The sequence below is a fragment of the Mustela nigripes genome, chromosome 12 (assembly GCF_022355385.1).
Source record: "Mustela nigripes isolate SB6536 chromosome 12, MUSNIG.SB6536, whole genome shotgun sequence".
In the NCBI taxonomy this organism is placed as follows: domain Eukaryota; kingdom Metazoa; phylum Chordata; class Mammalia; order Carnivora; family Mustelidae; genus Mustela; species Mustela nigripes.
The window spans coordinates 144,379,007-144,406,657 of record NC_081568.1 but is presented as its reverse complement, the minus strand read 5'-3'; the positions used below and the strand labels follow the sequence as shown (position 1 = coordinate 144,406,657).

Genomic DNA, 27,651 nt, shown 5'->3' with positions numbered 1-27,651 from the left:
CACTCAACTAGGCCACAAGATTTCATAAAAAGGCCCCTTACATGTGTACCAATTTGAATCATATTGTAATTTATAGTCTTATACTATTAAATTATAGGAGTTAGGAAATATTTCTTAATAGTTCTATGAAATGGGGCGCCTGGGTGGCTCAGTAGGATAAGCTTCTGCCTTCGGCTCAGGTCATGATCTCAGGGTCCTGGGATGGAGCCTGGCCTCCGGCTCTCTGCTCAGCAGGGGACCTGCTTCCCCCCTCTCTCTGCCTGCCTCTCTGCCTACTTGTGATCTCTCTCTCTGTGTCAATAAAATAAATAAAATCTTAAAAAGAAATAGTTCTATGAAGTACTTTTAAACTTGGAATTCTCTTCCGTTTGCGGATATGGTTACTATTATTACTAACTTTCTTCTAACTGCTAGTGGCAATTCAAGAAAAACAAACTGGGTTTTTTATAATAGCTCTAAAGCCATTCCATACAGGCTATTTTAACTCCCAAAGTCTAGGAAGTGACTTAGTTTGAGACAGGGATGTCTTAATTTTCCAGGATTTAAATAGAAGCAACTGAAATAACTGGCTGAAAGATAACATCTGCTGTTAAGCTTATATTTTCCCCACAATCAGAAAACGGATTTTATTTCTAATCAAAAAAATAATAAAGTTGACTCTGACAAGAGGAGTTTTAAAACTAAGGATCCAACAACAAATGAATCTTTTCCCAAGCACATACCAGATTTTCCTTTGGAAGGATCATTATTTAAGGGCATTTCCCCCTAAAATTTAGGAAAGAAATTAAAATTTATATATTATAATTCCTAAACAGTTATACTAGTAATTTAGTTTTTACACTCATAGTTGTAGAATAGTTCCACATTTATTATCACCAAGCCTTTTAACTTTAACCCAGCTCCAGCAGTGAAGAGGTTTTCTTCTCCATTTCAGTACTTGTCTCACATCTCTGAACGACATTCAACAGCAGTGATGGATGTGATTTACTGATAAATTGGTTACTAATGAAGATGAGTTTTTACACTATTTCCTTTATAATTAGCTAGTTCACAGACCGAACAAAACAAAAAGAACAAAAGTGACACCCTTTAACACCTAACAGAACACTTCCCTTCCATTTACCTGAAAATATAAAAATATAAATGACCATGTATGGAGCTGCACCATTAAATTTACTTTAGTGGTTTTGTTTTTTTTTTTACTGAGAGTTTTACTTATTTTGAAAAAATTAGAAAATTGTCATTTTGAAATCAGAACCACTAACACATTGGACACAACAAACTAAAAAAAACCAAATGGCTAAAAATAACTCCCTTATAAAAGTACAAGTATAATTTACAATATCACGTATTTCAGAAAAATAAACCAAACCACTCAATGTCTCTTTCCTTCTAGGTGACTATTTTCTCCCCAGAAAGAAGAAAAAGCAACTAATGAAATTAAAAAATCAGACACAGCTGTTATTCACCCTCACAACATCTAAATAAGTGACCCACAAAGCACAAAACTTTCTCATTCACAATCATATACAGTTAAATTATTTTTTCCTCAATCACATAATAGTCTTCTTAAATCAATGTCCTTTTAGAAAATACTGTATTAGTTAAGCCTATTCATCCTTGCTATGAAGTTAATTTCACTTATATAGGCCACATAAGTTTAACTGGCACACTTAATAAGCCAAAATAAGTCATTCTTCTTTTTAAAAATTATGGAACCATCTGTTTTCAAAGAAGAATCCTAGATACTTAATTCATTAAAGCAATTTTCTACCATCAGCTATTAAGCTTTTTAAATGATCCCTAAGTGTAAACTTGTTTTGAAGATTTGTGTCCATTTTATAGTATGATACAATTTGTACTGAAGAGTTTTTAAAAAAGATAACCTACATACATATAGTTAATTTGCCTCAAAGAACTTCTTAGAAATACAGTATAAACATTTAAGAACCACAACAGAGTCTACTGTGGTTCCAACTTCAACAAAGATTTTCTTGAAACCCAGTACAAAGGCTACTGGCTCAAGACCATATTCCAAAGTGACATCAGCACAAGATTTGATTGTGAGACTACCTCTTAAAAAAAAGAGCACACTTGGTTATACATGGCTTTTAACCTTGAGCTACAGTTATGCTACAAATCCCCCCACCCTCCCAAGCTAAGTGAAGTCAGTCATGTGGAGATGTGCACATTCTCTGGGGACTGTTTAGAGTCCTTGGTTTTCCAGCTCTGATGGAGATCTCGAAGGCGTTCAGAAGTCCGTGTGCTTACATTCAGGGCAGGATGAACTTTACAAATTCCACTTTCCTCCATTAGTGACAGGCCACAGATCCCAAAGTATGCATGCAAAGCATCTGAAAATGAGGTATTTTTTTTTAATCATAATACACATTCTTATTTGTACATGCTGCAAAGTACCAAGCTACATATCTATTCACCACATTAAAATTAAATTTAGAAAAATGTTAAATACAGGTTTTGAAACACGTGCTTTCTCAAAGTCTCAAAACACCAATTAAAAACAACAACAACAACAACAGGTGATCAAAATCAGATATTTTATCCAGGCAAATATCATTAACAAAGGAAAACAGTTCTCAAATGAAAAGGTGACATTCTCAACATCCTCTGTGATTAAAAAACAAAGTAGAGTAGCAGTAATACAAGACTTCTCACTTAGGGTGTTTCCCCTTTGCTTACTACACAATACAGAAACAAGAGGCTTTAGCTCTGTATCTTAAAAGGAAAAATTTTCCTGAAAAATGAAAATAAACCTCTGACTCTAAGTAACAATACTCCTTCCCACTAAATTTTACCTCTGACATTTCCATGACCAATACTACCTCACTACTGTATTCGGTGAAAGATGCCTAAACAGAATAATCTGTTATGGAATGCTGTACCAAATTTAGTTTTCCTATTTAGGGGAATGTCAGTCATCCAAAAAATGTCTGACCTGACAGTAAAAACAAACTCACATTCTCTGTGGTTATAAATACCATAACCTTTCTTCTATACTGGCCTCACTACTGTTCCCCATCTTTCAGGGGGCAGTGACTCTCTTCCACTCAAGTGGCCACAAGAATCACATGGCTGCTGCCTGCTGGACAGCCCTATATGGACTCTGAAGAGCTCAGAGCTCTGCCATTATGGGTATACTACAAAAAAATATATTTTGTAGCCATCAAGCATTTTTTTTTTTTTGTGCTGGCCATCATTTATGACCTCAAGAGCTACTGAAGTTCAGAACACATTACTGACTTAAACTTTGTCAGGAAAATTAGAAAGTTTTACTTACATGACCATCATCTACTTTTCAAAACAGAGGGACAGACAATTGTGCTTAGTGAAGATTATTTCTGAAAAATTTAGCTCACTAGTGGAGGCCCATGTCAATCCTCCTTCATGGCCTCTCAAGAGAATGCTTAGGTTTCCTCTGGCTTACTTTTCTCTCATTTTCAGGCCACAAAAAATAAATCTGATTTCCTCTGTACTATGAAATTTTCCTTGTAGTTATTCTAAAATTACAGAAGGTACAAAGCAAAGTATTTTATTGACTAGAAATGAGGATACTTTTCTAGGAAAAAATGCAACTAAAAGAGAAATCAAATCCATCCAGGATAACATAAATAGGATCTTCTACTTTCCACATAATGTAAAAATAAAGCATTTTTTTTCCTCAAAAAGCTTTTTGTAAAAGCCAATGAACCAGACTTAATTGTTTCAAAGCTCAAAGCTTTTCTTTTAAGCTTCCTTATCTGTAGGTGTATTCAAACATATCAAATGCTGAAATATATAGTTTCTTCATAATAGAAGTGCATTATTTTCCTAAGTTTCTTCTGTAAATACATAAGAATTACTTTGTGTCAAATCTGCTACTAAACTAACCAGAACCAAGAATACGCTAATTTTAGAAACTCTTAAAAAATGATTTCCCCAAAGGTCCTATTAAAAAGGCCTTTCCACATACATTCAACTTATGACTTTCTATGCTTTGCAGTTTACAGGTTCTGAAGACATTTTACTATATCTGTAAAAAGCATGTTAAAGTTAGCAACTAAGTGCCAGAAAAAACCTTCAAGAATTAAAAAAAAAAAAAAATTTATTCTGGGGCGCCTGGGTGGCTCAGTCGGTTAAGCATCTGTCTTGATTTTTGGCTCAGGTCGTAAGTCTAGGGGGTCGTGAGATTGAGCCCCTTGTGGTCCCTGCACTCAGCACGGAGTCTGCTTGAAGATTCTTTCCCTCTCCCCCCACTCACACTTGCTAAGATAAATAAATCTTAAAAAATATCTATTGTAAATACTGAAAATGTATTTCAATATGTTTATACCAGACAAGTTTTCCAAGATATTGTAATTTCCCTATTCCCATCTGTTAAAATAGTACAGTATTTGTTAAAATAGTACAAGCGCTGATGAAAAACAATGTCATCAAGACAATTCTCAGTTTTCTTAAGGTACTGCTCTAACATTTTTCTAGCTGTGGTAACACACAGTAAAATTTAAAAATTTTATTTTGCTTTAGAAATTAGAACATAACAAACAAACAAAAAAACCTAGAAAGAACTCCCATAACTCAACAGAAAAAAAGAAACCCAAGTAACCCAAAGAAGATATACAAAAGGCCAACCAGTCCATGATGAGATGCCGGACATCAATAACTATGAGGGAAATGCAAATTAAAACCACAGGGAAAGGGCATCTCTGGGTGGCTCACTGGATTAAGCCACTGCCTTTGGCTCAGGTCATGATCTTGGGGTCCTGGAATCAAGCCCTGCATCGGGCTCTCTCTGCTCACTGGGGAGCCTGCTTCCCCCTCTGCCTGCCTCTCTGCCTACTTGTGATCTCTCTGTCAAATAAATAAATAAAATCTTAAAAAAAAAAAAAACCCACAGGGAGATACTACGTCACTCTGGCTAGAATGGCCATCTTCAAAAGGACAAGCGATAACAAATGCTAGCATGTATGTGGAGAAAGGAAACCCTCATGCACTGTTGGCAGGAATGTAAACTGGCAGAGCCCCTATGGAAAAATGCCTGGAGAAGCCTCAAAAATTAAAAACAGAACTACCATATGATCCAGTAATGTACCCAAAGGAAATGAAAACACTAACTTGGTATCGATACCCCCATGTTCATAGCGGAATTATGTACAATAGCCAAGATACAGAAACAACCTGAGTGTCTGACTAATGCACAGATAAGGAATTTGTGGTAGATACATCCACAATGGAACATGATTTGGCCATAAAAATGAGGAAATCCAACTATTTGCAACAACATGGATGGACCTTGAAGTTGTGATGCTAAGTGAAGTAAGTCAGGCAAAGACAAATACTGTGTGATCTCACCTACATGTGGAATCTAAAAACCAAAACCAAAAAACCAAACTCATAGAAAAAAAGAGCCTGGACTTGTGCTTAGCAGGGGGTGAGGTTCGGGGGAGGGGGAACTGGAGGAAGGGGGTTAAAAGGAACAAACTTCCACTAATAAGTACTGGAGGTGTAATATCCAACGTGAGACACCGCTCACCCTGCTGTACGATATACAGGGAACATGTTAGGACAGTTAATCCTAAGACTTATCACAAAAATAAACTGTTTGCCTTTTACTACTGCCTTCTTTCCTTCAGTATAGCTGTGAGGAGACAGTTGCTAGCTGAGCCTACTCTGGTAGTCATTTCACAACAGATGTACATCAAACCATCATGCTGTGTGCTTTTACCTTACACGGTGATGTATGTCAAGGATTCCTTAATAAAACTGGAGAAAACATTCTTTGGCTTTAGAAATGAAAAGCACTGAAGAGAAAATCCATTTATAGTATAATATAATATTTATCAGAAAAAATCCATTTATAAGTGGATAGGCACAATTCAAACCTGTGTGGTTCAAGGATCAACCATACTTATTAAATCTAAGAATCTTTTGTTCTTTACTTCTCTGGAATTCCTGAGTTTGGAAAACAATGAATATCACATTGTCTGAACCTATCTGGCTCCTGAGTTGTAGACAGTGAATAAGAGTTCAGATTGGCAAAGTATCCTTCTAAAAAAACAACAACCCGAATCTGCTGAAATTCAGAGAACAAGGGTATGGACAGTGACAGATAGCTACCTTCAGAATTAGAGAAATTTATTTAATGGCTTCTGAACAAATTACGAACAGGTTCCCTTCTGGACTTAGTAGTTCATTCTACTTAGCTCTAGTGACAGGTAATAATCCTAAAGATTCTGGCTGGACCAAATGATTCTCTATTTTGGAAAGGGCCCATTGAAACCACCTGCCTCATTGCCTCAAATGAAATAAAACATGGGTAAGCGAAATATACGGAAAAAAAGGCATACCATAGAAATACATCTTGATAATCCAACCCTTCCCTCAACATGCTAAACTTCCCCTAAACTTAAAAAATTTTACCTTTTCAAAAAACATATCCTTTAAGTTTACAACTGTAGTTAAATTTTCTATCTTATGCCCTTACTGCAAAGATGCCTGAGAGTCTACTCAAGAAAGAAACAATATAAAGTTGTTCTAGATACATACAAAAAATAAATTACCTGGATGACTATCTGGCCACTTGGCAAATCCACCTACCAGGCGATCTTGAGTTGATAAGATGTAATTTCTATTTTTCTCAAAGTTGGTGTACTGAAAAATTTTCAGAAGCTAAAATGACAGAACAAATATAAATTTACTGACATCAAACTTTCATATTGACCTTTGGCTCAATTTTCAGTAATACATCAATTAAATATGCTTTTCTTTAGCTAAAGCTCTCAAAGCAAGCTCTGGAAACCTCAGCAATAAGAATCAATCAACCACATTATTATTATTTTTGCCATATCACAGCTACTCTACTTTACCTAACCTACTCACTATTTCCTTCTTCTGAACCACGCCCAACTAATCTCATTGCACCACATTTAGCTTGGTTCAAAACACAACTCTGTCAACTGTTCAACTTAATCAGTCATTTTAAAAAGGACAATTTTATCTACCCATATTTTAATTCTTATGATAGGCCTTTGAACTATTACTTACAGACCGGTAGTAACCTGGACCAAAAATATTTCAAAAAAGAGCAACAAAAATTGTTAACAAGATGATTAGAGACAGTTCTATTTGAGAACAGTTAAAAAAAATTGTAGCTTTTTAATCAGGAAAGGTAAAAGGTGAGACAAATACAATTTAAGCATAAAAAAACTATGTAGCTTTAAAACTTAGGATATATATTTATTCTCTCTCTCAAGAGCCCATTAAATAGGAAAAAATAAAGGATAAACCACACTATGAAAAGGGGTAAGGAAGAGTTAGAAACAAGACAAGTAGACAAGAGAGTTCAAAAAATTTCTGTTAAGACAGAGAGTAGTCAAGGGGTGGGCTGAGGCCTCTGCCTTCGGCTCAGGTCATGATCCTACAGTCCTGGGATTGAGCCCCGCATCGGGCTCTCTGATCAGCAGGGAGCCTGCTTCCCCCCTCTCTCTTTCTCTGCCCACTTGTGATCTCTGCTGTCAAATAAATAAAATAAAATCTTAAAAAAAAAAAAAAAAGACACAGAGCAGTTAAAAGTATGTTAATGAATCAAAGAGCCACAGAAGATACGAATGATTAAAGAAGCACTATTTTTCAGGCGTCTGGGTGACTCAGTGGTTTAAGCCTCTGCTTTCAGCTCAGGTCATGATTCCAGGGTCCTGAGATCAGGCCCTACATCAGGCTCTCTGCTCAGCAGGGATCCTGCTTCCCCCTCTCTCTCGGCCTGCCTCTCTGCCTACTTGTGATCTCTGTCAAATTAAATAAAATCTTAAAAAAAATAAAAAGCAGCATTATTTCTCAAAAAGAAAAACAAAGCCTAAAAGAATTACAATACAAATAAGAAACAAACTTATTAATTCATTTTAATTTGGCAATACAATAAAAAGGAGAGAGACCCTTTAGAATCCATCAGCTAGAAACATGTTCCATCAAGTGGCATATGGGTCATTACGTAAGAAGAAACTATAATCTTAAGACTGTACTTGGTTCAGCAATAAACAGTATTTACATGATCATAGTAAGTGCTGATTCTTGGTTTTTAAATTTTAGAATCAACTTACAGGCAAAGCATAAAATATGTGAACATTATTACTAAATAAAATATAAATGCTACTTGACATTATAAAAGTAAAGGTAATATGACAGAATTAGAAGGTGGAAGAGGAAGAGAAAAAGTTCAGAACTAAAAACTATATAACCAGTAACAATCTGCTTGAAAAAAGGGAGGTTAAATCTTCATTCTCCGTAGTTGGGAATCAAAGATATGTCTAAAGAGAAGTTAAGAAATCACTGAAAGATGGGGTCCCTGGCTGGCTCAGTCAGTAGAGCATGTGACTCTTGATCTCAAGGTCATGAGTTCATGCCCCAGGATGGGTGAAGGACTTAGTTAAAAAAATAAAATAGAAAATATTTCTAAAAACAACAACAAAAAAATCAGTTAAACGTACGGTGATAGTGAATTAAGAATTTTTAAAATGTGTAAAAATGGTTGTTTTCAGAAAGTTCTCAAAGACTACCAAGGTCATATTGAAAAGACTCAAGAGGGGCACCTGGGTGGCTCAGTGGGCTAAGCCTCTGCCTTCGGCTCAGGTCATGATCTCAGAGTCCTGGGATTGAGACCGATACCAGGCTCTCTGCTTGGCAGGGAGCCTCTTCTCCCTCTCTCTCTGCCTGTCTCTCTGCCTACTAGTGATCTCTTTCTCTGTCAAATAAATAAATAAATAAATAAATAAATAAATAAAATCTTTTAAAAGAAAAGAAAAGAGAAGACTCAAGAGCCTACTTGAAGGGGCTTTGACTGGCTTAAAATGGGATATTCTGAGCATCAAAAAGAACAATATAATGGATTAAAACATATGTTAACCTCAATGGCCACTACTAGAATGATTCTGTAAAAAAACCTCAAGTTTTTTATACGACAGCAACAAACAATCAAAAAAGAAATTAAAAAAGCAATTCCATTTAAAACAGAGTATAAAAGAATTAAGTATTTAGTAATAAACCTGATCAAGGACATGAGAGACTTGTATGCTGAAATAAATGGAAAGACATCCCATGCTCACTGTAGGAGAACTTACACTGTTAAAAGTCAATACTACCCAAAGTGATCTTCGTATTTGATGTAATAGCCTTTTTTGTAAAAAATGGAAAAACCAATTCTCAAATTCCTATGAAATGCAAGCGGCCTGAGCAGCCCAAACAATGATGAAAAAGAACAAAGTTGAAGGACTCACACTTCCTGGCTTTGAAACTTACTATAAAAGCTGCCAAGAATTAAAACAGGGTGGTACTAGCATGGGGGCAGACACATGCGCTAACGGAATAGAAGAGAGAGCCCATAAAAAATACCCCATGTCTGGGTGCCTGGGTGGCTCAGTGGGTTAAGCCGCTGCCTTTGGCTCGGGTCATGATCTCAGGGTCCTGGGATCAAGTCCCACATCGGGCTCCCTGCTCAGCGGGGAGCTTGCTTCCCTTCCTCCCTCTCTGCCTGCCTGTGATCTCTCTCTGTCAAATAAATAAATAAAATCTAAAAAAAAAAATACCCCATGCGTATGTGTTCAGTTGATTTTCCACAAGGGTGCCAATACCATTTAATAGGTCAAAGAACAGTCTTCTCAACAAATGATCCTAGGAAACCAGGATATCCACATGTAAAATGATGAAGCTGAACCCTTAATTTATACCATATATAAAAATTAACTCAAAATGAATCAAAGACCTAAACTCAAGAGCTAAAACTATAAAACTGTTGGAAGAAAATAGCAGAGAAAATCTTTTGGCTTTGGCAATGATTTCATAGCTGTGACAATCAAAAGCACAGGCAGACAAGAAAAAACAGATAAACTAGACTTGATCACAATTAAAAAATTTTGTATATCAAAGGACATTACCAACAGAGAGACAACCACAGAATAGGAAAATTTATTTGCATACCATAGATCTTGATAAGGAATTAATATCCAGAACACTTGAAGAACAAAAAACACAATAAAAAATTGGGTGAAGGACCCGAATTGACACTTCTCCAAAGATACAGAAATGGCCAATAAGCACATCAGAAGATGTTCAGTATCACTAATCATTAGGGAAATGCAAATCAAAATCACAATGAGATAGCACTAGGATGGCTATTATAAAAACTAAAACCAGACAGAAAAGTTGAGTGTTGTTGAGGGTATAGAGAAACTGGAACCCTGGTACACCCATAGGACTGTAGAATGGCACACACCCTCATTGTAGAAAGCACAGTGGTACTTCACAAAGTTCCACAAAGAACTACCATATCATCCAGGAATTCCACTTCTAGGTAAATATACAGAAGAAATGAAAATATCAGCTCAGTTATTTGTACACCTATGTTCAGAGCTGACTTATTCACAACAGCAAAAACATGGAAATAACCCAAGTGTCCATCAGCAGATAAATGGATAAACAAAATGTGGTATAAACATACAAAAGCATATTACTCAGCCATAAAAAGGAATACAATTTTGATATATGCTACAACACGGATGGACCTTGAAAGCATTATGCAAAGCAAAATAAGCCAGACATAGAAGGACACATATTGTGATTCCACCTATATGATGTAGCAAGAACAAGCAAATCCATAAAGGCAGAAAGCAGAATAGGGATGACCAGGGGCCAGAGGGAGATGAGAACAGTAAAGAGTAGAGAATTTATATTGAGGACAATGAAATTTGGGGTATGCATAGTGGTGAGGGTTACATAACATTGTGAATGTAATTAATACCACTGAATTATATACTTACAAAGAGTTAAACTGATAAATAATACATTATGTATATTTTGCCATCATAAAATAAAAAGCTGATGGGGGGCTTTATAGTGGATAAATCAGGTTTTACAGCTCTGGAGCCCTTTGAACAAAAAGAGGTAACTGGAGATTATGTGCCCCTTGATGTGATGCAAAAGGAAATACACATAACCACTGATTAGATACTTAGTTATCAAGGAATTATGGCTGATTTTTCAGACGTGATAAAGGAGTGACCCAGGCGCCCAAGGGAAAAGCAATTTTAAGACAGAGCAAACTAGGGGTGCCTGGGTGGCTCAGTGGTAAGCCTCTGCCTTCGGCTCAGGTCATGATCTCAGGGTCCTGGAATCAAGGCCCGTATCGAGCTCTCTGCTCGGTGGGGAGCCTGCTTCCGCCTCTCTCTCTCTGCCTACTTGTGATCTCTCTCTGTCAAATAAATAAATAAAATCTTAAAAAAAAAAAAAAAACAGAGCAAATTTGAGGGTATTTAGTGGTTAATAAGCTTATGAAATTGGGCATATCACAAGGTAAGAGATGAAGAGAAATGTGCAAATGTTCCAATCATCTGAGTCATTCAGAAGGGTTAGGCAAACAAATCACTAAAAAATTAAAAACCACAAACTATTTTCAAAGAAATACCCATGGTTTATCTTTTAAGAATATTAACTTCCTATAAAGTATTTACTGTTAAGTTCAGACAGATCCCTGCTCTGGATTGACTACCGGTCAGATTTTTTACAACCTTATCTTTTCTTATGTATGCTCTGGGCCACTTAAGTTTTATAAGAATGGCAATTTTCAAGTAGCACAACGGATACGTGAAATCTATGGAAAAACCATACAGAGATTAGCCTTGCCAGCGCAACAGAAAACACTCAGCAGCCTAAGTTCACTCAATGAACATTATAAAGACCAAACCTTTTGAAGCACAGTTTGTATCAATAGAGTATAGGTTTCTCAGTTTTATTCTTTCTCTTACCTTTAGAGTTGCTCCCACCCAAAAAGAGTAACAGGTGTCTACGGGCTTATTAGGTCTTCCATGATAACCATTTTGTTGCCTCATTATACACCATCTCTTTATCCGGTTCAATTCTTTTTCTGAGAAAACTTCTTCTAGTTTACCCATCAGACACAGTGATGCGATGCCACAAAAAGTCGATCCTCCTGTTAATAGAAACCACACAATACTTTACACATCAAATCAGATGCCTAGGAAAATAGCATAAATGGCTGGAGAAAAAAAAAGCCATGGTTATATAATTCCAGAAATCAGTCAAAATAAATTTAGAAGACAATTAATTATACCTTTAAAATAACCAGAAGGCACTAAAGTCTTCAGTGTTTAGCCTTCAATATTAACTTGAAAGAATTTAAAGACAAGAATTTAAAAGAAAAAAGACAAGAATTTAAAATAATTTAAAGCTTTAAGAAATATTTCACTTATGGGAAAAAAGAGACTTTGGAGCTTAAGGATCATGTTCAAAATTACATGGTTTAATGGAAGAGTTGACACTGAAACCTAGTACTCTCCCTATCCAGGACTCTCTCACCATCCAGTCTGATTTCATTCCCTTAAAGACCGTACAGTGCTCATGAACTAAGGTTCCATCTGCCTGAGACAAGACCAGTTTTCACAAATGACAGAGACAAGCTAGAGGCTTGTAAGATAAGATACTACTCAGCTTAAAAAACTTAAGGAAAGCAAGGGATGAGGGAGAGATGGTGTTGGGGCGGGGGAGAAGAGCCTGTCAGGAAAGAGACATGTGAGGAGAAACCATTTCCTGTGGCAGACTGAATAATGGCCTGCAAAGGTTCAAATGTCCATGTCCTAATACCTGGAACACGTCAATGTTCCCTCCTAGAGCAGAAGGGACTTTGCATGAATGTGATTACAGATTTTGAGATGGGGGAGGTTTTCTTAGATTATCTGGCTGGCCCCTAAATGCAACCACAAGTGTCCTTAAAAAGGGGGTAGAAGGGGATTACAGAAAGAGGCAGCGATAAATGAGTATGAAGTAGAGACTGGGGTGACTTGGCAACACATCAGGAATGTCGGCAGCCACCAGAAGTTGGCAGAGGCAAAGGAACAGACTCTTCCTTGGAGCCTCTAGAAGGAATCAGCCCTGTGAAGTGCAGTTCAGACTTCTGTCTTCCAGAACTGGAAGAGAATAGACTTGCGCTGTTTTATACCCTAAGTCCACAGCAAAATGCTACAATAGCAGCAGGAAACCAATACACTCACAACAGTGATTCCTTTCCTCAGGAACTGAAAAGTCTGTATCTGTCCACAAAGGAACAAGAAATAACAATGTTCACTGGCACTATTTGGTCAAGTCTAAACAATATGAAAATACTTATTCCAATTTATCATGACTTTGCCTACTGATAAATTTCTGCTACGGAAATGGAGGGTTTATAATACGCTTCATCCTACAACTTCCCTTTTACTGTGAAAGTCCTCATGCATTCTCTGGCAGAAGACAAGTGAGCATTCCCTCTAGGAAACTCAAGGCAGCCATCACATTGAAAAGGTCAATGTCAGTAAGAACTACTTAAACTTCAGAATTTTCCCAGTGACTAGGAAGTTCTACATCAGCCATAAGTTAATAAAAACAGAAAAATAAAACATACTTATAATAACCTTCTAGAATAATTTCTATTAAACAACTACCAATCTTACTTCCTCTTGAGTGACCCACCAATTTCAATTTCTATTTCATGACAACCTGGCCAGGACTTTAGGTATTATTATATCATTAAATATAAAATCTCCAACAGATAATATGTACTCACTAACTACCAAAGAGTAAGGGTGCCTGGCTGGCTCAGTTGGAAGAGTATACAACTCTTGATCTCAGGGTTGTGAGTTCAAGCCCCACGTTGGGTGTGGAGATTACTTAAATAAATCAAACGTAAACAACAACAACAACAGAAACCTACCAAAAGGTAAAAAGAGGCATTTAATTGTTACTCTCCAAATTACTTGTTAGGATTCTTTAAAGCACACTGGCACAATTCAAAGTAAAAATACTCTCTACTTTGCCCAAATCACCAGCTTTGCACAATGATAACTTTCGAAGTAAGACTGAAGTCTGAATAGCTAAGAATACTTACTGCAAAGTCTATGCTTTAAGCTAAAATTCATTTACCAACATTTATCCCTAAGAGGTTCTCATTTCCACACAGAATTCTTAAAAACCAACTCGAAAAACCTGGGCTAAGAGTATGAACTTAGGAGAGTGTTAGACACAGATACAAAGAGCAAGAAAAGATAGGTAACAACTTAATAAGTCAATTAAGAAATATAAAATAGTGGGCACAGGAACTCATATTCTATTTAGCACCAAAAGGGGCTAAATAAGGCTATGTCAGTGATTCCTACAAGCTTCAAAAAATTTCAAGAATATCACATAATTACAGGGTCACCCAGGTGGCTCAGTCTGTTGAATGTCTGACTAGGCTTAGGTTAGGATCTCAGGGTCAGGAAGTCAAGCCCCACCTTCGGCTTTCTTGCTCAGGGTGGGGGGAGTCTGCTTGTCCCTCTCCCTCTGTTCATCCCCCCACTTGCACAAGCTCTCTCTCAAGTAATCAAAATCCTTTTCTTTTTCAAACAAAATTCTCTTAAAAATTTTATTAACATTTAACAATGATAAACCAGTCAGCATTTTCCACAGTCCTCATGAAGTTCTTGTCTTAAAGATGAAATTTACTTCAAATGTCTTCATGTAAACCAATCAAACATGAATAAACTTTTATAATGAGCTTCTCAAACACATCTTTTTAATACTGTTTTTTTTTCTTGGCAGTACTATGATAGTATTAAGATTTGTTTTTATTTTAATTCAGGGGCGCCTGGGTGGCTCAGTGGCTTAAAGCCTCTGCCTTCGGCTCAGGTCATGATCCCAGGATCCTGGGATAGAGCCCCGCATTGGGCTCTCTGCTCCACGAGGAGCCTGCTTCCTCCCCTCTCAGCCAGCCTCTCTGCCTACTTGTGATCTGTCTGTCAAATAAATAAATAAAATCTTAAAAAAAAAAAAAGATTTGTTTTTAATTCAAATGAATTGTTTTCAAGATTAATTGTTAATAGCAAATCTTGATTTTTATTACTCTGCTAAGGCAAGACAGAAACATGATACTTTAAAATTACTTTCCATTCTCTATGAACCTATTTTATAGTTAAAAAATTATTTGGTACTAAGTGTTTTTTATGCTCAAATTCTAAAAGTAATCTTTAATTTCAACTGAACTGGGTACCCCAAGATTTAACAAAATTTTTTAACGATATTTACATAATATAATTTTAATCACTCAGTTCTTCCTCATCACTGAAATACATGCTTTTCTTTATTCTTGGGTCAAATAAATAAAATCTTAAAAAAAAAGAGTATCACATCATTACATTAAAGTACAATACAAAACCGCTTCTCCTAAGTTTCTGAATTCATCAAGAGAAGGTTAAGTTGTGTTCATTATGCCTTGGCTGGAGACGGTATGAAAAGAACCTTCTGTCCTGAAGGCTCTTCCAGCAAGGCACACTAAGACATATGCCAGCAAGAGAAAGACTGCCCTGCTGAGTCTGTCACCTGAGGTCAGATGCTCCAGTCATACGGATCTTTCCTGTGTGCAGAATACCACAGCCAAGGACACCACACATAGACAGAAGAAACCCTCAAGGCTGGTTCTCTCAAACAACAGACGTCACTGCTCCCGGGGCAGTGGGGGTGCTGGGGGCAGGGCGAAGGAGGTGTTCCTGCCTCTAATCATGGATGCTAGGACTTACTTACATTTTAACAGTGTTTAACAGGTGTAAGCTAACTTACTGCTCCCATAAGGATTTAAGGCCCAATTTTAAGCACTGTCTTTATTTGCATGTACCAAATTATATGAAGGGGTCCATATGCTCTGAAATATATAACGTAAGAAGGTTACAATCATATAGCTAGAGATGAAGTAGAAACTAAAAATAGGTATACAAATAAAATTATACCACTTCATACTTAAACACCCCATGGAAAGGTAAAGTGAGGAAAATTCAAGGAGCCAAATGCTTACATGAAATTAGGGCAAAGAGCTGAGTATTTCTCTTCTGGAGTAAGTAGTAGAGACAGTTTTGAAGAACCATGGAATCAAGTTTATTTATCTGAACTATTACTTTTATATCATGAATCCTGAGAGGAGACAACAGCTTTAATCCTTTTATATCATGAATCCTGAGAGGAGACAACAGCTTTAATCCTAGCAAAGCAAATCCAAACACACGACCACTTTAGCGTACAACTGTGCTAACACTTAAGAGTCTCACTAGGCTAAGAAGGAATCCTCACATCTGATGATCACGGCCTAGAAGGGTATTGTGTGCCTGTCTGGTGTGCAGGACAAACGGGCTGTCTCAGCTAAGCAGTCGTGGGAGAACAGCCTGCAGCAGAAGGACGCAACCCACCCAGCCTCCCAAGCTTTGGGATGCCGAGTGCGAGAGAGGAGAGCCACTAAGGCAAACGGAGTGCCGTGAAGATGGTATGAACCAAGTTTGATGGAATACAGAAAAGGGAGGCATTGCTCCAGGCCAGGGGATGAGAGATGATGAAGTGCTTCAGAGAGAATGGAATCAGCCAAAAGCAGATTGGCAAAACTCAGAAGGTGAGAAAAAGGGAAAAGAGGAGAAGCAAGTGGAAGGGGATGATTTCAGGCAGGGGAAGAATGTCAGCCACGTCCCAAGGTGAAAAGGCACATGAGAACATTCGGGGAACACATGTTCCCTGCAGCCTGGGATGCACAGAAGGGTGGCTCACGTGTGCGACTACAAAGCGAGGCTGGAAGCGGACACGGAGAACTAAATGAGGGGTGCAAACGCAGGCAGAAAGGCCCTGCTGAGCATGCACAGGGCTTCAAGTGGGCTACACCACATACCCGATGATAGATGAGCCTACTGGGGAAGTCCCAACTCTGAGAAAAATGGCAACGGTTACTGTGGTGGTTTGCCACCGTGTCCACCCAGCTTGGCCAGAAGTGCTTCCCTATGGGGTCTACAGTCCAAGTCTGGGTGGGATCCGTGGAAAGAGAGAGAAGCAGCAGACACTATCCTGGCTGTGGTTCAAGGAGCCAAGAGACAAAGACAGACAGAGGTGCCAGGAGACTGCACCTTGCCCTGATTCTCCCACATACTTGGAATGCAAGTCTGCTTTACTTCTTGCCCTGGTGACCCAACACCCACAGTCAGATGCCGGAGCAACAGCCCCCGCCAAACTCCTCTACCACAACCCTGCTCTGGCCGCTGGTTGTCCCTGACCTTCCAGATTCTCCTGCCAGGTCTTGCTGTCCACCCGGGCCAGGGCTGCAGAATGGCTCGTCAGTGACTTCCCCTCCACCAACTTCCTCTTTCGGCCCTTCTTTCTCTAGACTCCTCCACAGTCATGTACAATCTTATTCCCAGGATAAATCCAGGTTCTTTACTATTCATGGGGGTTTCGCGTCCCTGGTGGAATCTGAGTCACACAAAGATGTGACTCCCATTCACACTCCCAGAGGGCTGGTGCGAGGACTAAATGAGACTAACTGGTAGCTGGCACAGAGCAACTGCTTCATTGTAAATTCCAGTCCTTTCAGTCTGTAGATCAAGGATTATAAACAGGTGACCTACGGGAGAACACTGGCATAACTGCAAGCAGGCAAACAAAACAACAAAACAAAACAGACGCGAGATCAAACACCCCGAGTTCGGGACTTTTGGCTTCTATGAACTGAAAAACTAGTAGATCTGGAAGTAGTTGTTCCACATTCCTGAGGGGCAAATGCAGGCACCAGAGAAAGGAAGAAAAAACGAAGGCTTTAAAACTGCAGCTTTTGACACTGAAGAACTACAGAAGGGCATGTACCTCGCCGGCAGGTGGGGAGGGCGCTCTGCAGCATCAAAGCAAAAGGACAGATTCGGAAAAGCGTTCTGGTGCTACCCGCACAGAGGGGACCAATAAAACCACCATATTTCATCCCAGCGCATACCGCATGTTCTAGGTGAGGGGAACACAACAGTGACTGAAACAGGCAAAGATCTCTGTCCTCTTGCGCACACAGATAATACACACACGATAAAACAGAATATAGAGAAAAACAAGGGCAGAGGGGGATGGGCAACAGAGTGTGTGTGGGCGGTTTGCAATCTCAAAAATGACAATTAAAAGCAATCACTGGAGCCAGGACCTGAGGGATATGAAACAGAGCTGAGTGTAAACTAGAGGTGAGGGCGGAGGGTTCTGTGTACAAAGAACCACAAGTCCAGGAAGAGCCTTGAGATTCAGAAAGAGGAACCACCTTCAAGGCAAGAAGAAAGGTGGGTCCAGGTAAGTGAGTGGGAAGAAGACACCAGAGTGGTGAAGGAGCCACAAACAGCGAGTGAGGAAGCGGGCAAGAAGAACCTGACACTTCCAGAAAGCAGGGGAGAGGCTAAGAGCTTCCCAGGCTTCAGGAAACACAAGGCGAGGAGTGAGACAGTGACAATGGGCTTGAAATCTCTCAATCACCAGGGACTTTACAAAAGAAACTCCATAAGCTGCTGGGGCTTATACAGAAAGCTTAAGAAAAGCCACTCGTGGAGAAGGGCAAAGAGTGTATTTGGCTTGTTTCTCTGAAAAGACTAACAAGACAAAGAAGAAGGAAGACGACAAAGGCTTGCAGGGGCAAGCCAACCTGCAGGCTGACTTCTGAGGAGGAGGTCTTGCTGGCCAGTGCTGAGAGGAGAGAAGGCGGGGAAGGAAGGCACACCAAGGGCTTCCAGAGCAGGCTCCCAGGCCTATCAAACCTCACAGCACCCAGAGAACATGACACCTGACCTGCGTGTGCACACCGGTGTCCTGTGAGGGGGCTCCAGACAGGCAAGGTGGAGGGAGCGGTACCTGGGTGTTCCTGGAGCCCATTTGCAGGACGCCAGCCCACTGTGGCACCCTGAGTAGGACGCCCTCCTCTGGAGCTGTGGGTCTCAAGCCCACCAAACAAATCAAAGAGAAAAGGAAGACAGATAGAAGGTTTTGGCACCAACCACAGTCTACAGCTGCTGATCTCAATGGGTGTAATCCTACTCAAGTCGTACAGACTTAAAATCACTACTAGTGTGACTCAGTGAGACACGTTTTCCTGACAGGATCTGTCAGTGAGAATCATGTTTGAGCAGCCCTCTGCTTCACGTCCCAGGAAATGCAATTCCCATTTCCTGGGACCCACGGCATCTATTCCACAGGTCTCCAATACTGGTGACATTTGTCCTCGGCCAGAGTGCGCGTTAACACCCTCTCCAATACTGAGCACAAGACCCTGGCTTCTCGGAAATTCACAGACGCCAGATTTCCTCTCTGCGCACCTACAAGTACATGCCCTCCTCACCAAGTGCTGAGGACCAGTGACAGAACTGCTACTACAGCTTGCCCCAAGCCCAGTCTCATCCGCGTGTAGGCACACATGGGAATTGTGGTGTCCTGATTATAGCACAGCTTCAGAGGAAACATCAAGACTGTCTTCTACATGGCCCTTCGCAATAAGCACTCTGCAAATATCAACACTGAAGGAGGGAGTGAAGATGTGTGAGAGGGAGAAGACCAGATAGGACAAGGTCTCAGGGAAGTACAAAGATATGGGTCAGGTAGTGTATGTTAAAAATATCGTTTTATACACGTTTTATAGTTTCCAAACCACATTCCCCCTTATCTCAGAATCCTAGCAACAATTTTAAAATTAAAGGAAGGTCCAATTATTTCTCATCTGTCAATGAGGAAACCCTCAGAGAGAATAAGCAAGGGGCCAGGTCCCAAGCAGGTTATCAGGGCTGAGACCTGTTCTTTCTGAGATCTGTTCTTGCCACTTACATGCTGCCAGAGGGAGGGACACAAAAGGCGAGCACAAAGAGACGGCCATAATAAAGAGGAAACTTAAGGTGTTCACTCAGGGTGCCTCCTTGATCTAGGCTCTTTCCTTTTAAAGAAAGGAACACAGATGGGGAGCATGGCTGGCTCAGTCAGTAGTGCATGCAAGTGCTGACTGTGAGTTCAAACCCTATGCTAGTTGTAGAGATTACCTAAAAATAAAATCTTAAAAAAAAAAAAAAAAGAAAAGGAAAGGAAAGAAAGAAATGAAAAAAAAATTGAATTGGAGCATGCAAAAAATAAAATAAAATAAAAAGGAGCATGCAGCTTACTCCTACATGGACATACTCAACTTGAAAAACCTCAGGCCACTGATGTACTGAGAGACTAAGTATATCATCTCCCTATTCTAGTTCCACCCCAAGTGGGGAAAAGGGTGAAAGGAGAAATTGCTTTAATTTATGTACGGAACATTTTGCTATATAGCAAAATGTTTTACAGCAATGACTAAGGATTATTATATTAAGAAAAGTAAACTTCACAAATTCATTGATTCACGCTTAAAAAATTCTGCATCTAGCTTTTTGGTGTTATGCCAAAAAAGAAAACTTGCTGTCTTCTAGTGCTATTTTAAGAAATCACCCTAGGACATTATCATGCAGCTGACAGTCAAATACATAACCTGAAAATACTAGAAAAGTATAAATATCCTAGTCTGAACATTCTCAGACCGATTACTGACCTAGAAGACGTTCCAAGTGGCATAAAGTGTCAAAAGAGAGAAGTAGGAAAGAACAACCATGGGCTGAGGCAAACTTCTAGGGTCCTCGATGTCGTAGACACCATTATGATATTTAAAGGAACAAAAGAAACTACACGTTCATTTACTTTAAGATGTCTTACCATGAGATTCAAGTCCAGCTCCCTGTGCCAGCCCATTGTCATAGGACTGAAAAAGAAAAACATTGTTCATTTTAATACGGAAATGATAATAAGTAAGTCCTCACTATGCTAATATTTGGTCTCTGGATTGATTTTGGTTTCTCCCTCATATCTCCTAAAATATTCAGTTTCCCACAAAGGAGTAGTTGTAGGCATTTTCAAGTACTTGGTCTTGGCTTATTCATCAAGTCAAAGCACTAAATGCATACAATAAGCACATTCTGAGACAAACTGTTCAAAGATGGCATCTAGATATTCAATCTCTACCCAATAAAAACCCCAACCTTTATTCTTTTCCTCCTTGCCAGACTATACAATTTAAGGAAAATGTAAAGATGCTATACTAATAAATTATAAACATGGAACAGGTCTATTTTGAGGTTTGTGGGTTGCAGAAGATAATAGCACCTGCCTAAATGTGGATCTCCCCACATACCCTACAAAATAAAAACAGAAGAACAATACAACTATATAAAACTGAAACCTCAGCAAAGCTGGAAGACAAGTACGAGTTTTAAATTACCTGTCTACAGAGTAAGAAACCTCCAACCCCAACAAGCTGCCTCTCCCATTCCTGACACCCCTTTGCAGAGAGCAAGGGAAGTCTGTGGAAAATGAGGAGGAAGCCAATGGTAGGCATGAGATGGATGTAAAGTTCCCACCGGAGGGAGAAGGTCCACCCTAAGAGCGAAACGCCAGCAGTCTTTGTGCAGTTCAGATGCGCACAAATTCAGGTAGCATTCCTTAGCCGAACACCACAATATGGTTCTAGTTCCGTAAGTACGCCATATTAACTATGAGCAATTGCACAGAGTACCAACCTGAGGCGAGCCCTCAGTTCACAGATCACCACGGAAACGGCAGGTGCATGTCACCAGTCCCGCCTTCTTCAGAGTCTTAGTAACTGGTCACTGCACACATCATTCACTCAGTTCATGCACAGCCAGCAACCTTATGGCTGTGCTGTCTCCTCCTTTGTCTTAGTAATAAACCCACAGGAAAAGGCAGAACTGAAAGAAGACTGGCCACCAAATCAAGAATCGAGAAGCAGCAGCGCTAGAAGTGAAACTGAGCTCAAACACAGAGTTACAGAAAAAAACGGCTGTTCCTGGGAAGGCCCCTAGAGCCGCCGTCGGAAGAACTCCGTGAAGGCAGGCACCTGCACGAGTGAGGACCGCAGCTGTGATGCAAAGGGTGAAGACGCTGCCAAAGAACTTCACGGGAAAGGAATCCTTAGAGATGTTTCACAACGACGAAAACACAAAGGAGAAAGTGTTGGCAGCTGCTATAAACTTAGCAAGGAGTCTGATCATTTACCCAGACAGAAAAGATGCTCCCTCCCTGTCCTAAGTTACGTAAGGAAACAAGGCAAACACTGCCCAAACTACTTCATAGATACATATACATATACACACACATATATATACATATATATATGTACTTTTTTTTAAACAAAGAAAACACTTTTAACTCTCAATATTTTTAATATTTTCATAGTACAACATGCTAAAGACTGGTGGTACCGCTTCACACTTCTCTGTACACAAACTTACGACTCCCAGAGTGTGATGTGATGGCAAAAAGCAGCACAGGCCCTAGTGCACTGGTGATCTCCCCAGTGACTCAGATCCTGGGCTGCATGTCAGCCGGCAGGGTCATGGTCCCTGTCACCAGCCAGCCCCACCATGCCAAGCAAGCGCGGCCGTGACTGCATGAGCTCTGGAACAACAGAGCGCAGACCACAGGGAAGGGACTTCAGAGGGTGCGCTGGTCAGACTGCGTGACTTTGATGAATCAAGTCAACAGAGAAGACAGACGGGCCCTCCAAAGATCAGGTAATAAAGGACACCAAAGGAGCAACACTTAGAGACATGAGAAACAAGAGAACCTCTCTCCTACCAGAAAATCATGAAACACACATTTTCCCCAACATGAAAAAAAAAAAATCAAACCCCACACAAACTCTAAATTTAAAACATCATGCTTTGTTGACTGGAAAGAGTATACTCTTAAACAGAAATTTTTCTAAGATAAAAAAGAACATCCACAAAATGACTAAACAAAGAGACAAATCTATATAAAGTAACTCTGAAACGAAAACACAGCAAATGGAATGAAAACATCTTGGTGTATGAAAATCTGCCCTCGCCTCCCCAAAATGGCCATAAAGCACTGTAATACATTAGCCCAGATTCGGCTGCATGTTATCAAGCAAGCACCTGGGAATATGAAAAGGAAACTAAAAGTTAAAAACATAAAGGACAAACAGTATGAAGAAATAAATGGAGTTCAATGACTTCAGGAGAGAAATGGAAGAAAATAAGGAAGAAGAAGACAAAGGAATAACAGTCTCAAAAGAAAAAACAGTAAGGGACACTTACGACAAGGCAGAAAACAGCCAAGAGACTAAAACTAAGATATAGCAGTAAAAAGGATCAGAGAGAAAGTGACTAAAATCAAAGACAAGCAGAGAAGAAAGAGTACACACAGAACTGGAGTCCCTACAGGAAAAAGCAAACTAATGGACTGGAGCTTGGAGTTAGCAAACTGGGCTGTAGGCTACAGGTGCCTCTGCCTGGTCCTGTATCATCCTGGAGTAAAGACAATGGCCACGCTCACTCTTAAGAAAAGAAATACAAATTAAAATTAAATACAATGAAAGATCATTCTTCACCCACAAGACTGGTAAAAATTAAAAAGGATGATGACACACTGTTTTGGTGAGGTGGTGTGGAAACAGGCACTCTCCTGCACTGGTGGGAACAGAAACTTGTCCACCCTTTTTGGAGAGAAAATGGTTAACATCTAGTAAAATTACATATGCATTCACCTTTTGGTCCAGCAAGTACACTACTAGGAATTCACTCTGAAGATCTCCACAAACACATAAATGCATATGCAGATGGTTATTAACTTCAACATTGTCCGTCTATGGAAAATACATGTTCCGTGTACAGGGTAGTTCAAAAAACTAGGTACATGCACACAATGGAGTACTATGAAATGAAGCATCTACGGTGTGCTACCTGGTGAGGAAGAAGGGAAGAGAAACAAAAAATGGACATACTTGCTCATCAAGAACAAATACAGGAAAGACAAAGAAAATACTAAAGAGACTGGTTCCCTACAGAGTGAACAGAACAAGGTAGCAAATACGGGAGTGAGGAAGGGGGCAAGAGAGAAGGGACAGGAGGCGCGGAGTAACCCATCTTGGAATATCCTTTTCTGTGTAGTTCTGACTTTCAGAACCAACTCAGTATTTTACATATTAAGTACATTTTTAAAAATCAACAACATTGGGGCACCTGGGTGGCTCACTGGGGTAAAGCCTCTGCCTTCGGCTCAGGTCATGATCCCAGGGTCCTGGGATGGAGCCCCGCATCCAGCTCTCTGCTCAGCAGGGAGCCTGCTTCCTCCTCTCTCTCTGCCTGCCTCTCTGCCTGCTTGTGATCTCTGTCTGTCAAGTAAAACAAAAAACAAAAAACAAAAATTGGGAGAAAACCCCAAAATGGAGCCCAAACATAGACAAACTTAGCTGTATTTTAAATATAAAAACATAACCATACTAAAGTGGGGGGGAATAAAAGAAGTAACTCAAGTTTTTTCTTTTTTTAAAGAGTTAAGTAATCCTTTTAAGTAATCTCTACACCCAATGCCGGGCTTGAACACACAGCCAAGAGTCAAGAAGGGCAGTCTCTACCCACTGAGCCAGCCAGGAGCCCATTAAAGTATTTCTTAAATATGCTATTTTGACAATATATCATATTGACAATCTATCAGGTTTATATGTATATAAACCAATATATATATATTGGCTCTTTTTGTTTTGAACCTGGTATCTGATATATCTATATAAACCTGATATATAGATATATCAGATACCAGGTTCAAAACAAAAAGAGCCAATGTCTCCTGGATAATGGGAACCAGACTGACTGCTCACTGTCCGAGAAGGGAGTTATAGAAAGAAAGGAGGAAGATAAAAAAGAACTGTGGTGCTGGACTGAAATTTGAGCTATCAATAGGACTCATATGTTTTTTAACATACATAGAGATAAGGAAATAGATAGAGGGGAGAAGTTGCATATCGGGGGGTTTTGTGCATAGACACAGGCATACATACATTTCCTCACTCGGCCTGCTGAGAGAGAGAGACTAGGAGCCATGGTATCCCAACACACATGAGCACAGCTATCGTGCCCAAATCCTCATTTCTACACACCATCCTCCAGTAGGAACCAGGTCTCCTTGCCAAAATGACTGAATCCAGGACTACAGCTAGGGAAGTACAAGATCAACCTGGAAAATCTTGAGCCAGAAAGCAAATTGCTTCTCAAAGAATGAACGGGGTGAGACAAAAAAAGGCACAAGCGTCTCCTTGAAGGGGCTTGCATTGGCCGAATGTGGGACAACATGGCTATCAGAATAAGTAATGACAGTAATAGGTAACAGCCCACTGGATAAAATAAGAATCTAGAGTTCTAAGTGATGGAGACAGATGTAAAGAGAAAGCTTTCTCTAAAAGTGGAAATTCAACTGAAAATTACAGAAGGAATGACGGAGCTGGAAGACCATCAACTGCAGACCACCACCAGCGGATAAAAGTATGATTCGGGGCAGGTTATTTAACAGTCTCCAAATCCGTCGCCAGAGGATAATGAGAAATGACAGCTGAGAAGTGCTCACTTTCGAGAGGAAGACATGGCATACACTGCCTTAACTGGTGATCCAAAGTCACCATCTCTGGTAGCGGGGCAAATCGACAGGCTTCATTTCCAAATACGACACATTGAGAAGAACCCAGTTGTCACCACTGCAGCAGTCACACCAATACACACATTACCCATCCTTCTACTGAACAGAAACCTCCTCTCCCTCTGAAGCTCCTCAAAGGGCCTGTTCTGTATGCTCCACTGGCCCTCCAAAATTTTTTTCTACAAGAACTGAGCCCATAATCACACGTTCAGTTAAAAAAATGTCACTCTTCTAAGAACTTAATTTTTATTTTGAAATACTAACTAGTAAAAGTTGAGTTAACAGCCTAAAATAGTCTCATCTGTAAAACTACAACTTCAGATTTGGGAAGTAATAAACTTGGGAAGTAACATTTCTATGTCTCAGTTTCATGGAAGAGATGAAAAAGTAGAGCAAGGATAATTCCAGCTGAGACTAATTACTGCCAATGAAAAGATTAAGTTGTATCGTGAAAGAACAGCACTTCTATTTGATACTTGCCTTAAAATAAACCTTAGGTTAAAAACACAAATGCACACATACAAGTATTAAAAAAAAGATCCAAAAATCTATTGTTAGCCCAGTCAATCTTGTTGTATTTGGTTCTTGCTCATCAAATGGCTTACTGAACTCCCACCTCACACCAGATATAGAAAGAGTCTCGTCAACATATCATCATTTTTCATTGCCTGGACCGGGCTCTGCACTGACCCCTGCTAGCCAAGACTATCAACATGGGCCTGTGAGATTTTACTTTTTTTTTTTTTTTTTTTGCTTCTAAGGCTGACCAATCTCTTTCTAGTAAAGCCATCTGTTTCCTTAGATACAATCAAATGACATTTGAATTTTAATGGCCAGTGAAACAATCTGTTCTTTACAATTAAATGGCCATTCTGATTAAACAAGGTATCCAGAAAGCAACCTTACTGACCTTTTTTCCAGATTCTTGGTGGAGGAGAGATGAGACGCGCATTATACTGCCGTCCCCATACAGCAACAATAATAGCCAAAATAGTCAATTTATCAACATAACTCACCATACTTCTTCTGATGTAATTGATGGCTTTTTTCATATCCATGCCAGACCAATTGTTGAGCATATAACAAACACAGGAGGCACAGTATACAAATCGCATATCATTTTCACTGCCTTCAGGGACTGCACAGAAGCTGAAAGGAGTAACAGTATGATTTACGATTACATCACACTATAATTTAGTTTTTATTTATTTTGTGGAGGGGGGAGGGTTGAGAAACACCTATTACTTCCCACGTTTTTACTCACAGAAAAACCCATGATTAAAGATGGATTTAAAAACCATATACTACTTGTATATGTCAGTAAAGAACAGGACTATTAACTTGAATAGTAGTAAATGATTTCCAAATCACTGTTTCATTTCAAAGTTCTGATTTCTGGGTGGCTTTACACACTTGCCAGCTACTCAAAGTTTCTTTGCTCCCTGTCACAGACAGTTGTGGCACACTAGCTTAAGAACTAATGAGGGGAAAAGCACCTAGGACCCATTGGGTAGTAAGAAATCTCCAAACCCAAGTTTTGACATGTGAAATTTCTTCTAAATGTATACGTAGATAACCACTACTTGACAATATTGTATGGTAATTTTTTTTTTACCTATTTCATTAGGTTTAGCAAGGTAACAGTCTGAGTCTGCTAACTATTCCTTTATTTACAAATAAGGAAAAGGTTACAGTCATCAATGACTATATGGGAACTTTGAGATACTAGTCACATGCACTAGCTAAGGTAAAGATTCAGTTCTACAGTATTTCCAACTAATGACAATTTATCTTGCAAGTCTACCTTAGTTTTCCCCTCATCAAGAGCAGTGTTTTCTAAAACCCTCAAAGGAAAACAGAGATATGGAGCACTGACATAATACAGCAGAATTGATCTGCAAAATCTTTTCCCTAGACATTATCATTACTGCTTTGCCACTTCCTAGATTTGCCGGGAAAAGAAAGTTTCACCTAACTCCTTGGAACTCCAGGAAGATTCCTTAGACATACCATATAAACCACCAACTGTTACTGAACTAAGTTCTTTTTCTATTCTTTACAAATGTCACTGGAACTACTTACGCTAGAATATAGCAGTCAATGTTCCTTCCTTTCTCCCCCCAGTCACTGTGTCTGGGGGACAGAAGTTCAGACTAAACGTATGCTCACTTCGTAATATCCAAGTTTTTCACCCAGAAGGTAAATTGAAGTCCTTCCTAATATTAAAACCATTCAACCACTTCTTTATGAATGTATTCACTGTCTCAGGTAAAACAGAACAAACAAGGAGCTCTGCTA

General features: G+C 39.4%; 1 protein-coding gene across 2 annotated transcripts in view; it reads right to left on the bottom strand.

The window, feature by feature from the left end:
- Positions 1–584: 584 nt before the first annotated feature.
- The window catches only part of PGGT1B (protein geranylgeranyltransferase type I subunit beta), a 52,701-nt gene continuing 25,634 nt past the window's right edge, over positions 585–27,651 (bottom strand). For both annotated transcript variants that reach the window (XM_059416108.1, XM_059416109.1), the window contains 5 exons: positions 26,370–26,502; positions 20,560–20,605; positions 11,790–11,974; positions 6,558–6,666; positions 585–2,354 (listed from right to left, as the gene is read on the bottom strand). In XM_059416108.1, coding sequence (XP_059272091.1) covers positions 2,173–2,354; positions 6,558–6,666; positions 11,790–11,974; positions 20,560–20,605; positions 26,370–26,502 — 655 coding nt within the window. In that variant the 3' untranslated portion in view covers positions 585–2,172. The remainder of the gene's footprint in view (positions 2,355–6,557; positions 6,667–11,789; positions 11,975–20,559; positions 20,606–26,369; positions 26,503–27,651) is intronic.